Source organism: Zootoca vivipara, chromosome 8 (assembly GCF_965207765.1).
Source record: "Zootoca vivipara chromosome 8, rZooViv2.hap1.1, whole genome shotgun sequence".
In the NCBI taxonomy this organism is placed as follows: Eukaryota; Metazoa; Chordata; class Lepidosauria; order Squamata; family Lacertidae; genus Zootoca; species Zootoca vivipara.
In genome coordinates, this window is record NC_142591.1 from 3,099,469 (window position 1) to 3,113,413 (window position 13,945).

The following is a 13,945-nucleotide window of genomic DNA, read 5'->3' on the forward strand; positions in this document are numbered from 1 at the left end:
ACTCAGACATTGCATTCTCTAGTACCTATCAGTAGATTCTCTTTCATCCCCACCTTTAGAAAACAGAATTAATGAAGAATTAGTACATTCTGGAATCCTGCCTAACTCAAAAGCTTGGTGTAGGGCTCTACGCTAAATATAGAAGCACCGGGCTGCAAAGGAGCCTCTAGTTCTCATCCAAACTGCAGCCTATTCAAAGGTCTCCCATGTGCCAGCCCTATGCAGGTTGAACCAGGCAATCCAGTCCAGTGTGCTACCACAGGTTGAAACAAAGTTGTCTCACACCACACCAGACACAAACATATAACTCAAGGAATAATTAATTTAAACACATTTGAATGACTGAAGGAAATGTTGCCAGCAACGCAAGAAAACAAAGCAAGCACTGCATGGAAACATGACCTAGCTGCTTTAACCTGGGGGGGGCAGTCATTCACAGTCTTAACCCAGGCATCCCCAAACTTCGGCCCTCCAGATGTTTAGGACTACAATTCCCATCATCCCTGACCATTGGTCCTGTCAGCTAGGGATCTTGGGAGTTGTAGGCCAAAACATCTGGAGGGCCGCAGTTTGGGGGTGCCTGGTCTTAACCCCTACCCACTGTAACACTATTCAGGTGATCCTCATGCCTACAGTGAATGTTTATAGAAGGGGAGCAGGATGGTAGAGATGTTCTATCCCTCAGCTACTCAACTTCACAATACAGTCTGTGCAGCATGCATGTATGCTTTGTACATGTGGCTGAGGATCCTGCAAAAAGTGTGATGATAATCTTAATGAGTAGAGTTCTTCTCTTACCTAAAGGAGGTTTCACTGGGATCAAAGCACTGCCCTTTCAGCATCCTGCCTCTGTCTGCAACAGACTCTGATAACCCAGAGGAAGCACGCTCAACAAAAAGCCTGCCCCATCTATGAATGATCTTTGTATTATTCAGAGAGGTCCGGTGTTTATTGCTGCATCAATATAACCAAACCATCATCTTTGCAGAGCAAATATTAGACTGGTAAATTCTTGGAGGGAAAAACTCATATCAAGCAATATAATAGACCTGTTCCTGAAAATGTGGCAATGGAAGTTTACTGTAGAATTACTTGAGTATTTTCAGTGGAATAGAGGTGTCTTTGATGGCCACAATCACTCCACCATGATCCAGGTACAAGATGTGATGCTCCTCTTCAAAAACCTAGAAAGCAGGGGGGGGGAAACCCAATAAATGACCATGCTTTGGGCTGGGGTGGGGAATGTATTACTAAAGTATCACATGCTATATATTTTATTATTAATGAAATGTGTTGATCAGTCCTTAAAACACTGAAATGGTTACACATTTCCTTGAACTGACTGTATATTGTGCTAGACTTGTTTAAATGCATAAGAAATATTTGAATATGGGGGGGGGATTCTGTGTCTATGGTGCTTATACCAGGGGTTCCCAACAAAATTTCCTCGAGGACCCCTCATCGAGCCGCTATTGTGACAAGGACCCCCATTAATTCCTAATCCTAAAATTAAAAAGTGAGAGCCAAATTAAGAGTTTTTATTTTTTATATTTTATATTTATACATTTTTTACAGTTACAGCAGAGTACTAAATCAGTATACAGTTAGTTTTAATTTTCAGTTCTTAATGAGATGAACCACTTTTTAACCAACGGTCCATTTTTAACTACGCGAACTGTAGCTTCCGCGAAAAACAACACTTTGTTTACAAACACTACTGTTTTGCAAAGAGGCAGCACACGCCAGGGAGGAGGGAGGGGAATGGAGAAGACAGGGTACCTGCACAGTAGCGCACAAATGAAGCCGACGCGCGCAAAGCATCTTGGGGAGGTGAGCGTTAGTAGAATGTGTGCGCTGCCTCTTTGCAAAACAGTAGTGTTTGTAAAGCGCCACCTAACGGCATACAGCAGATCTACTGCCTTCTAGTTTTGCGCTAGACTCTGCTCATGCAGGAAGCGGCCAAAACAAAGAATCTGTTATCATACGAAATATATTTAATATATTTTTTATTCTAATAGCATCTTGCGGACCCCTCTGGCATAGCTCGCGGACCCCTGGGGGTCCCCGGACCACCTGTTGGGAACCACTGGCTTATACCATCAGAGCAAGCATTCTATTTGGATGGAATAGCAGTCTTAGTCTGACTAGGGGAGCTCTACCACAGTAATATGCCTGGGCCAGTAAGGAAATGGAGATAGCAATCTACATACGGACACAAGAGATTCATTTTCCTTACTTGTCTCCAGGTTTTGCCACAGTCAGATGTTATATACATTTCTTCTTTATATTCAACAAGCTGGGCACCCAGATTGCCTGGGGACAAAGGCAAAATAGGCAAGGGTTACTCATGGTTATTTGTTCTGAAACACAAGCGCCCACCTACCCCACAAGCAAGGGGCTTTCATCTTATGATGAGAATTCGCCTCAAAAAAGCTGTGAAAGGCTGTCTATGTCTTCCAGGTTCCCAACAGCAACCCCCAACACCCAATAATGAGTCAGGCAGTTCTGAAGAATTACATTCAAAGACTTTACAATTACCAGACCATTTAACAGCATGACTGAAATGGAATGACTAGTGGTCCAAGTTCTGTCTCGAAGCAGAATATCTTATTTCCTCTGCCAAGGGCTTGCTCAACTTTGGCTGCAGAGAGCTGCCCTTATTCTCTCTCAAGTTAGAGTAATCCCTTCTTGGCACAGCCTCAATGCTAAGTTGCATTAACTATTTCCTTTCTTTGCATGAGAGACTATTAAACATTTGCACATGTCATTTTAATACCAATACCAATAAGCAATAATAATATTTATACCCTGCCCATCTGGCTGGGTTGCCCCAGATACTCTGGGCGGCTTCCAACACATAAAAAATCATTTTAATCATTTATGTTGATTAAGCATGCCTGGTTCCACATACAGTATATTCATATTCCTCACTGCTACACCCCATAACAGTGATGTAGAGAGGCTGATGTAGAGAAGTACTTTATGATAACATAAGAACACAAAAAATAGCCTGCTGGATTAGGCCAAAGGCCTACCTAGTTCAGCACCCTGTTCTCACAGTGGCCACTCAGATGCCTGTGGAAAACCAGTGAGCAGAACGTGAGAACAAGAACCCTCTCTCCTCCTCCACTGGTTTCCATCCACTGTTATTCGGAAGCATTGCTGCCTCCAGCTGTGGAGACAGCCATCATAGCTACCGTAGTAGCCATTGATAGCCCTCGTCTCCATGGATTTGTCTGTCATGGGCCAAGAGTCTGCTTCACCTGCTGAGCAGCAGCCTGAAGGAACGGAAACACAGAGAAGGATTGTGCCTCTACTGCGGAGGCCGGGGACATTCATCGTTCCTGACCAGACCTTGCTGCTTCTTACTTCTTACTTCTTGTGACCTTGGACCCTCGGCTTTCTTGACCCCCAGACCATCTATGTGAACTGAGATACTCCTGACCTTAGGACTGGACTGGACCTTGTATACAGACTCTGCCTTCAGGCAAGGACCCCACTGAGACTTGGCTGGTTGGCTGGCTTCTCTCTCCACTAAGCTCTGCCGTGGCTGGCAGCAGAGGACCACGGCCGTCTAATTCTCTTTTAAAGCCATCTAAGTTGGTGGCTGTCACTGCCTCTGGGGGAGCGAGTTCCATAGTTTGACTATGCACTATGTAAGGACAGGGCCGCCTTAAGTGCCTCTGGTGCTGTGGTGCGCCGGATCCCTCCGGCACCCCCCCGCCCTGTTCCCCAGCGCGGTGGGCGGGCGCAGGGCGCAGCGCGGCTGCCACAGGCGCTGCTGCGCAGCGGGCGGGCAGGCACAGCGTGGTTGCCGTGGGCGCAGCTGCGTGGCGGACCGGCCGGCCAGCGGGCGGGCACAGCTTGCGGCGCCCCCCTGGCGGGCTGGCGCCATGGTGCCCTGCGCCACCCAGCCTGGCCGTAGGGCCGGCCCTGCGTAAGGAAGTACTTTCTTTTACCTGTCCCAAATCTTCCAACATTCAGCTTCACTGGATGCCTGTGAGTTCTAGTGTTATGCAATGCATAATTGTATAAACTTATACCATGTCACCTCTTACTTGCCTTTTCTCTAAACTAAAAAGTCCCAAGCACTACAACCTTTCTTCATAGGGGAGTTGCTCCACCCCCTTGATCACTTTGCTGTTGTTGCTTTTGTTGTTGTTTTGTTACTGATACTTTTTAAATATTTATTGTAAATCGTTTAGAGGTTTCATTTCAATCAACATTTTGTTAAATAAAATAATTGTATAATGCAAATAGGGCCACAGTGTTCAGGCTCAGCATGGAAGACGAAGGGCTGCCAGAATTAGTTATCAAATATGCTAAGCCCCTCCCAAACACAGCACCCCAATCCTGGAATGCACTCTACAAATTCACCCCAATTAATTAATTTTATATCTATTGCTAAGCTATGACAGGGACGCAGGTGGCGCTGTGGTTTAAACCACTGTGCCGCTTGGACTTGCCCATCGGAAGGTCGGTGGTTCAAGGCCCTGTGACAGGGTGAGCTCCCATTATTCGGTCCCAGCTCCTGCCAACCTAGCATTTCAAAAGCACACCAAAAAGTGCAAGTAGATCAATAGGTACTGCTCCAACGGGAAGGTAAATGGCGTTTCTGTGTGCTGCTCTGGCTTCGCCAGAAGCGGCTTAGTCATGCTGGTCACATGACCCAGAAAAACTGTCTGCGGACAAACACCAGCTCCCTTGGCCAGTAAAGCGAGATAAGCGCCACAACCCCAGAGTCGTTCACGACTGGACTTAACTCTCAGGGGTCCCTTTACCTTTTACCTTAAGCTACGAAGGAAACACTGAAATGAAAGTAAGACAATGTCTATTGTGAGAACATCTTTACCTCAAAATGACGCAGGAGAGATTTTTATTACTTCTGCAGGTGTAAATAAAGTAACACTGTGGCTGGTGTTCGCTCAATGAAGTTGAACAAATGTTAAAACAAAGGAGCACAGAGACTTGAATGTTTTCACCTAACTTTATGTAATACTTGTCTAGTCCACATATTTTTAAATGTGTGGCTCACTTAAAGCCAACCCTGGAAAATATTTCAACTGTATTCCTTCTGAGTATTAATTGTGTGTGTGTGTGTGTTGTTGTTTAGTCGTTTAGTCATGTCCGACTCTTTGTGACCCCATGGACAAGAGCACGCCAGGCACTCCTGTCTTCCACTGCCTCCCGCACTTTGGTCAAACTCATGTTCGTAGCTTCGAGAACACTGTCCAACCATCTCATCCTCTGTCGTCCTCTGTGTATGTTACACAACTTTTATTCAGAGTAGACCCGATGAAATTAGGACCCGATGGCGTTGTGGGCTAAACCACTGAGCCTAGGGCTTGCTGATCAGAAGGTCGGCGGTTCGAATCCCTGTGATGGGGTGAGCTCCCAAGCAGTTCGAAAGCACATCAAAATGCAAGTAGATAAATAGGAACCGCTACAGCGGGAAGGTAAACGGCATTTCCATGTGCTGCTCTGGTTTGCCAGAAGCGGCTTTGTCATGCTGGCCACATGACCTGGAAGCTATACACCGGTTCCCTCGGCCAATAATGCGAGATGAGCGCCGCAACCCCAGTCGGTCACGACTGGACCTAATGGTCAGGGGTCCCTTTACCCTTTACCTTTACATGAATAAAAGTTGCATAACACACACAATTAATACCCGGAGGGCAATTAATTTCAATAGGTCCACTCTCAGTAAAATTTAGTTGAATACCACATTCTGTTATTTTATTGAAGGAGGAGACCTATGAACATATAACTATGAGTAAGCACTATGGAACATAGTAGGATACAATTCTGATTAAACTGAGTGAACTTGCCTAGGGCTGGGCTGTATGGCAACTTTGTATAAAACCACACTCCTCACTATTAATTGTTATATTTAATCTAGTTTAATGAGCTTTTTTTGTTATTTCCTCTGGGACCTTTCCAGGAATAGAAATATCCTTAGTCATCCTTTTTCTATTTGCCACTAATGCAAGTGATGTGCATTTCTTACAGAGGTGCCCTTAAAAATTACTTATCTTTCATTTCATTATTTCTCTTAATTTTAGTTTTCAGATGGCAAGACAGTTTTGCTTTGGTCCTTCTGGAGGTTACCATTCCCCCCTATCCCCCCCACCCGGAGATGCTCTGTTATTTAAAATAGCAGACAACATTTTTCCACTGGAATGCCCCAAGACAACGTAAAATTCAGAGCATTTTTTAAGGGTGAGGGAGAATAGCAGCTATTAGGATGGGTCCCTGAAGTTAGCTCACTGCCATCATGGCCACTCCTGAAGGTAAGCCCCCAACTCTGAATGGTACCGATTAAGAGCAAATAGATACAAATGTGAGTAACAAGAACCATTTTCATTCACATTCTTTTGATACTCTGTGTATTATTTTTGAAAGAATTAAAGTTGAACTGAATGAATCCCATTTGATTTAACTGTTAATTCATTCTGAAAAGAATGCCCACCCTTATTAAGATCAAGGACAAAATTAGTGTCAGGAGTATGGGCAGGAGTCAGGCTCTGGGGCCTGTAGTGCTTTGCAGGACTGGGGCCTGCCTCAGCTTGTGCTGGAGAAGCAAAGAGTGGTCACTCAGGTGAGGCCACTTGATACCTCACTGCACCTGGTGGCAGGAGCTGGGAGGGATAAAAGCTCAGCATTTCCCTTCAGCTCTTTGCCACAACAACGCTATCCCTGCCTGGTTGCCTCTGGCCTCTTGCTCCTTGGACCCTTGCCTTGCAGACACCTTGATCCTTGACCCTTGGACCTTTGCCTTGCCGACGCCTTGCTCCTTGACTCCCAGACCTTTGCCTCTGCCTTGCTCCTTGACCCTGCGACTGCCTGCTACTGGACCCTCAGCCCTGCATCTGTTCCTGCTTCTACACCACCATCTTGCCTCTGGTCCTGACGTCCTCAGTCAGGGCTTCAACCGCCCACCGACCGGACCGTGACAATTAGTTTTTCTCCAGTCTTCTAGGAGGAAACCGGTTTCCCAGGAGTTCTGCTATGACAGCAAAGAAACTGGGAAAGTTCACCCGGCCTCGACACTTACTAGGTCCTGCTCATCTGAATTAATTTGGGATTAACAATGTGTCCTTGAGCATGTTTTTGGTTGGCCTCATCATTGTTTGGATCAACATGGCTAAATATCACGTCACAACTTTCCTTCTTTGTGAAGTCAGAGGTTGAGCAGTCTGAGTCATTCAGGCTTGCCTTGAGTCTCTTCTTCTAAGCTGAACAATGGCCCCACTGTATCTCTTTGGCTTTCGCCTGTTTCTAACAACCCAACAAGTCTGCCTTTACTTTCCAATTCTGTTCTAGCAAGCTTGTGCTACACCAGTGTCTACTTCCTTGAAATTTCTTCTATAGACAGCAAGTCTATGCAAACGAACAGTAAGTTTTCATATAATTATGAAGATCCCTATGCGGCCCGTTTAGTTTTCTGCCATTCTTTTCCCTCACTAGTGTCATTGGTATCACACTTCAGAAATGAAGCACTTCATTCCACAGGGGTTTACTTTCTTCCGGTGCTTGTAAAAATCCACTTTCTGAAATATAATTCAATATAGTTTTGCTGTTTCGTCTTCTGTCTTGATGCCTATGTTGACTGTCTCCCCCAAAGTGACTTCCTGTTGGTCAAACCCAGAACTTTAATTGCACAGCCTCTGGCTGTCTCTTCTGACTACCAGAGAACAGAAGGCTTTTTGCAGTGTGTATATATAGGCTGCTGCCTCTCTCTCGATGCCTTCAAAAGTAACTTTCCAGATATGAGAGACACCCCATTTCACTTCAGTAGTAAGAACGACATTTTAAATTCTAGTTTGCTCCTCAAACTGGTATAAAACAACACATATGATTAACAGGAAGCCACTAGTTGGTCTCTTGCTGGGCTGCACAATTTACTACAAACATCAACACAAAAGTTGATGTTTTCAGATCAGTCGCTGACCTTGCATCTTCATCCTACACTTCGACAGTGGTCCTACACTTATTGTGTTCTGGCCTTGATCACACACATGCCTCTAAGTTTTGTAAGACCAGAAACATAAAAAACACTGAAAGCCAGTCTAAGAAGCAAAGCCATGAAAGATCCAGGGTACAAATGCATGCAAGATTCTCCCTCCAGGACCTGCCTTCTATGTGCCATGAGGTCAGATGAGGCAGGGGATGAGACAAAGGTCTGCTCCCAATCTTCCTGCACACAGAAGTGAGGGTGGAAATAAGGCCTCAACTGGTTCTAAGAATTATTCTGTGCAAAATCTGAGGAGAGAATGAGGTGCTAGAATTCTGGACTATATTCTGCTCCAAACTACTTTGAATGCTCCCATATAACAAACTCTCTGTATTAAATAAACAAACATATTAAAGAGAGGGCTATGCCTTCTGATATGCTAGCTTTTGATATGCCTACTTAAGAGAAAAAGTAATTGATTTGGGAGCATTCAAACAGATTATTTACTCTCACCTGCTGTATGAAGTGATACAGTCAAGGAAACTACTGTATTACAATCATTCTGCATTAAAAATGCTATACGTGATGCTCTGTGGAACACCCTCCTATCAGATGTCAATGAAATAAACAACTACCTGACTTTTAGAAGACATCTGAAGGCAGTGCTCAGAGAGGCTGGGGGGACCCAGTCAGATGGGTGGTTATATATAATAAAAAATAAAATATATACGGTAATAAAAAATAAAATTATCATCATCATCATCACCACCACCACCACCACCAGGGAAAGAGCTCGTCCACCCTTCTGCTTGACCCATGCCTAGAAAGCAAGGGTCCCAGTGGTTTTCCCCTTGCCCTGCTCCTTTCCGAGGGAATACAGTACCTGCTCTTTAGCAAAAGATCTGAACAAATGGCAATCCAGGGGAAACCTGAAGTGCTGTTTGCTCCAACTGAACACTAAAGAGTGATTTTCCCTAGGGGAAAGCAGCAGGAGAAGAGGAAGTGTAGATAAGTCCAGGGGTCCCTGTGACCTCAAAAGGGCTTTGCCTTTTGTGTCTTGTTTTTAAATTGTAGGGCATAATGTAGGCTAACTTTTTTCCCCTTTTCCTTTTAATTCATACAGTGCTTGTGCAACTTCAGTCACTTTCAAATTAATTAATAACGAACAGATTTGCATTCAATATTCATTCATTTAAATTTTTTGACTGAGAGGAAGGGAGGATTGGAAAAAATATGTGGAAAACACTTCCATCGTGAGAATATAATTTCTAATCCTGTTTGACGTTGCCGGTGTTCCCTGTTTTTCTCCAGGTGGTTGCTACAGTCTCTTTCCTGGTCTAGTCACATGTGTGATCCAATCTAAGCAGGACCATGCAGTGAACAGGTTGACATCACTACACTACAATACATAGCCAATAATATTTGGCAATGTGCTATCACTGAATGGAAACGAAGGCAACTGAGAGAGGGGGCAAGAAAAAGGTAGTGCAATGAATAGGCAAATATTTTTCCAGTGGCTCTGATGATTCTGATGTTGTATCAATGGCGCTTTGGGTTCACCCCCTGCAAACAACACTATAGTGGTAGGGCCTTGGGAAAGTGTCTACAATCCAGGTGTGGAGCACTAATGGACAGAGCCAGGTTGTTTGTTCAGATGGAGCTGAATCACCTTACACCAAGCTAGGGCAGCAGAAATTTATCATGGATCAGAGCAAAAAAACATTTGCATGCACTTGGTTATTTATGTTCCACAATATCTCAGTCTGTCTTCAAACTTCAGTTAATTCATACGTGAACTACAGTAGTGAAGAGGTAAAGGAGGGACAGACAGATTCAGTCCTTCAGCCCCAGCTTCTGCCTCCCACCCCCGCTTTCACCCCACCGTCCCATCTCCTCTTCTGCTCATGGGATTGTTTCTCTTTCTCCCTCTGGATGTTCTGCACTCAGGGCAAGAGGGGAAGGGCTGTGAGTCTGTGAACTGCACAGCATCGTGTGGCTTTCCCCTGGGCTGTCTCTCTCTCTCCTCCTGGGTGCAGTGAACTTGGTGCTCAACTTGCCTGGAGAAAGAGGGGGACACAATACCCCACACAGCCACACCCAGTGGCTCCCAGTTTCCTCCTACCAAGTGTTTGTTGCTGCCACTGCCTCTTCTTTCCCTTGTCAGGAATAAAAAGAATTAGATACACTGCATTTTCCTCTCCAACTAGGGTGTGGCATCAACATACAGCAAGGTCAGCACAAGAAGGTAAAAGCAAGACAGAGGAGAGAGCCCCATCCTTGGTCATTTCTGTGCTGCTTAATCCTTCAAGCACAATGAAATAATCAGGCACATATGAAGTAAGTTAGCTGCTTTATATGGATAGATAATATGCAATGGAGAATTGGTTAAATGTCATATAATATTATGTAACTTTTTGATCAATGAACACCAAAAACAAAGTGCACTCTCTTTTTTTTACCTGCCCCCATTATGAGTCCTGGTGCTGTATCCTTGGTATGAACCATTCCTGACACATATGGATTGTCTGGCCAGCGGAGATGGAGGTGAAGGTGGCAATCAGGCTATAAAGATAACAAAGAAAAGTCTTTGCTTTTTAGCAGAATGGCAGAAATGCCTCTAATTTTTGAAACAGCCACACACTATGGATAAATGGTATGTAATGACAGCTCTCTCTGGAGAGACAAGGGTAATTATTTCATGAAGACACACTATTAGTACAGCTACTATTTCTGCTTAGACTACTGACCCTGTGCTGATGTAATGTGCATTAATGCCAACAGCACAGCGGAGCAGACACTGTGCTGAGATATTACCCTATTGTATCTCTAAGAGGATTAGCACTGTTAGATTTTGGTGGTCTTTGAAAAAGTCACCCATCCTTTGCTTAATCAGATTGAAATTGCTGCAGGAAAAAACCATCAAGACACAACCAACTAACTAACCAGCAAAAATGTGTCGTCACAGGGATGTTTCACATAGTCACCATCACTTTGAGAAATACATTTTTAAGAGAATTATTCTAGTTCAGGGTAATTCCATTTATACTTCTTTCTGCACTGGAATAAGACATATATCTCCCATATATATCTGACAACCCCGTGGTTTTCTACTGTATCTAATTTCTTCCTCCAGGCTTGGCAGTGATTGTGATTATTACAAGTAAATAAAGAAGATTCATTGCAAAATCAAAAGTACTATCCCTGTTACACCCTTCTGCTTCCAATCAATCAATCAATCAATCAAGGGTTAACCAACCAAATTTTTGCAAAGATGATAATGTGTGGTCATCAATTGTAAACTATGCTTATTCTGATTCACAATTTATTTATTACAGTAGTGATATTTCTATCCTGCTCTTCCATTTCCAAAAGAAATGTTTCTATTATAGATTTTGATTATTATTGTTTTTTCATTTCTATTGAGAGGAGGCGGGAGTGAAGAGCAGGATATAATAATTTCTACTGTCAATGGCAATGTAGCCTGCCTTCAGAATGAATTTCCCTCCTGCTCTTCCCTTCCCTTCTTCTCCTCAGCAACCTGCCTCTTCATTTCCCAATGCTTCTGCCTTCTCTTCCTTCCTCCCCTTCTGATTCTTGCTTTTACTTCACTACTCTCCCCCCTTGCCCTCCCATCAGTCACTCACTCTTGATGGGGCATCCACACAACAGTGTCATCCAATCATTGGCACCCAGGATCTTTCCTGTGGTTCTTCTGCCTTTTCTCAGACCATAGAAAGTCCATCTTTTTTTGGAAGAATGGAAGAGCAGTGCAATTCTCATTGCTGTACATGCCCCTAGCACTGCACTGACTTTTTGATTTTAAGGGGAGGGGTCAATTTTAGTTTGTAATTTTCTGTCTTTGTATTGTTTTACTGTATTTTTTGATTTACATAGGTTTTAGGGAGGGATTTTTAGTCGGGTGTGGGAATGTGTTAAATTTTAGTGTATTTGTAATTTTTATTGTTTTTGGTTTTATTGTTTTATTGTGTTTTTTGTGTTTTTCTTTTGTTCTGTTCTTTGCTGTTTTTACAGAGGTTTTATTTTGTTTTTAAGGGGAGGGGTCAGGGCTGCCCGGGAGGGGGTCCCAGCAAGCAAAATGGCTGGGGCAGATTCCACAGGGGGTGATGCACTGGGACAACCGATCTCAGTGGTCACGGGTAGGAGGAGGAGTTACGCTAAGACCAGACCATGTCATTACCGAGGAGGCAGACTTAGTCGTTGTCTGAGGACTATCCCTGCCTCCGGGTCTGGTCCTGACCGGACGGATATTGGAATCAGCAAGGGATACCCACATGACCTGAAGGTGCTGCTGTGCAATGCCAGGTCGATGATGAATAAGACCACTGCCATTCACGACCTGATTGTGGATGGAGGATTTGACCTGGCATGTGTGACAGAGACCTGGTTGGATGAAGCCGATGGGCCCGTTCTTGGCGCTGCTTGTCCACCAGGTTTCTCTTATGCACAGCAACCCAGGCCATCTGGGCGGGGAGGGGGGGTTGCAGTGATTTTTAGGAAGTCATTAGTTTGCACCAGGCGTCCTATTGGTAAGACGGAGTTTTCTGAGTGCATGTTCTGGAAGTTGGGCAATAGGGGCAGTACAGGATTCCTTTTGGTGTACCGACCTCCCCGCTGCACCAAGGATTCCCTGCCCGAGCTGCTTCAGGTCGTGTCGGATGTGCTCCTGGAGACACCTAGCTTGGTTGTCTTAGGGGATTTTAACATCCATGCCGACACGACCTTACAAGGAGCTGCTCGGGACTTCGTGGAAAGCATGGCCACCATGGGGCTGTCCCTGAATAAGTCTGGCCCAACTCATAGCTGCGGACATGCCTTGGACTTGGTGTTCACCTCTATGGATGTTGGTGATCTGACATTAAGTAAAAGCGAAACAAAAGAAGTGCCATGGTCAGATCACTTTCTGGTGCAACTGGACTTCTCCGCAACCCTTCCCCTCTGCAGGGAGGTGGGACCGATTCGGATGGTCCGCCCCCGCTACTTAATGGATCCAATTGGCTTCCAGAGAGTGGTAGGGGATGTTTTATCCCATGTCGATGGCCTTTCAGCTGATTCCCTGGTGGCCCGCTGGAATGCGGAGTTAACCAGCGCTATTGACTGTCTGGCTCCGAAGCGCCCTCTCAGATTGCATGGAGCCCGGACAGCCCCGTGGTTTTCCCCGGCGCTGAGGGCGATGAAACAGTCGTTGAGACGGCTAGAGCGCCGGTGGCGGAAAACTCATTTTGAATCAGACCGGACACGGGCTAGAGCTCAACTTCGAGCCTACCAAGTGGCAATAGCGACGGCGAAGAGGACCTTCTTCGCCGTCTCCATCGCATCTGCAGAAAACAGCAGCAGGAGACTCTTCCAGGTGGTTCGCAATTTAGCGGAACCACCTGCTCCATCCGGGCCCAGTACGGGCCACATGATCTCCTGCAATGATTTTGCAAAGTTTTTTGCAGATAAAGTCGCTCAGATTCGGGAAGAGGTAGACTCCACCGTGGGAGCAGGGCCGGGGCGGGGGAGTGCTAGAGTCCTGTCTAGTCAAGTTTTGTGGGATCAATTTCAATCTGTTACCTCCGAGGATGTGGACAGGCTGCTTCGACGAGTGAAACCAACCACCTGTCTCCTTGATCCTTGCCCATCCTGGCTTATAAAAGCTAGCCAGGAAGGGCTGGGCGATGGGCTTCGCGGGTTGGTAAATGCTTCTCTCCATGAAGGAGCCTTCCCAGACCCGCTGAAAGAGGCGGTTATTAAACCGCTTCTTAAAAAACCATCTTTAGATCCGGCCAATATGGCCAACTATCGCCCAGTCTCAAATCTTCCATTCTTGGGCAAGGTGGTTGAGCGAGTGGTTGCTGAACAACTTCAGGCACGCCTGGAAGAAGCGGACCATTTGGATCCCTTCCAGTCAGGATTCAGGCCTCATCATGGGACTGAAACTGCCTTGGTCGCACTGGTCGATGATCTCCGGCGGGCTAGGGACAAAGGTAA

The 13,945-nt window shown here is 45.3% G+C and overlaps 1 protein-coding gene across 1 annotated transcript in view; it reads right to left on the reverse strand.

Annotated features, from left to right (window-relative positions):
• The window catches only part of SORCS2 (sortilin related VPS10 domain containing receptor 2), a 138,977-nt gene that overhangs the window by 36,680 nt on the left and 88,352 nt on the right, over window positions 1-13,945 (reverse strand). The window contains exons 11-13 of the mRNA XM_035103573.3: window positions 10,414-10,516; window positions 2,237-2,313; window positions 1,093-1,184 (exon numbers count right to left, since the gene is read on the reverse strand). Of these exons, the coding sequence (XP_034959464.3) occupies window positions 1,093-1,184; window positions 2,237-2,313; window positions 10,414-10,516 (272 nt within the window). The remainder of the gene's footprint in view (window positions 1-1,092; window positions 1,185-2,236; window positions 2,314-10,413; window positions 10,517-13,945) is intronic.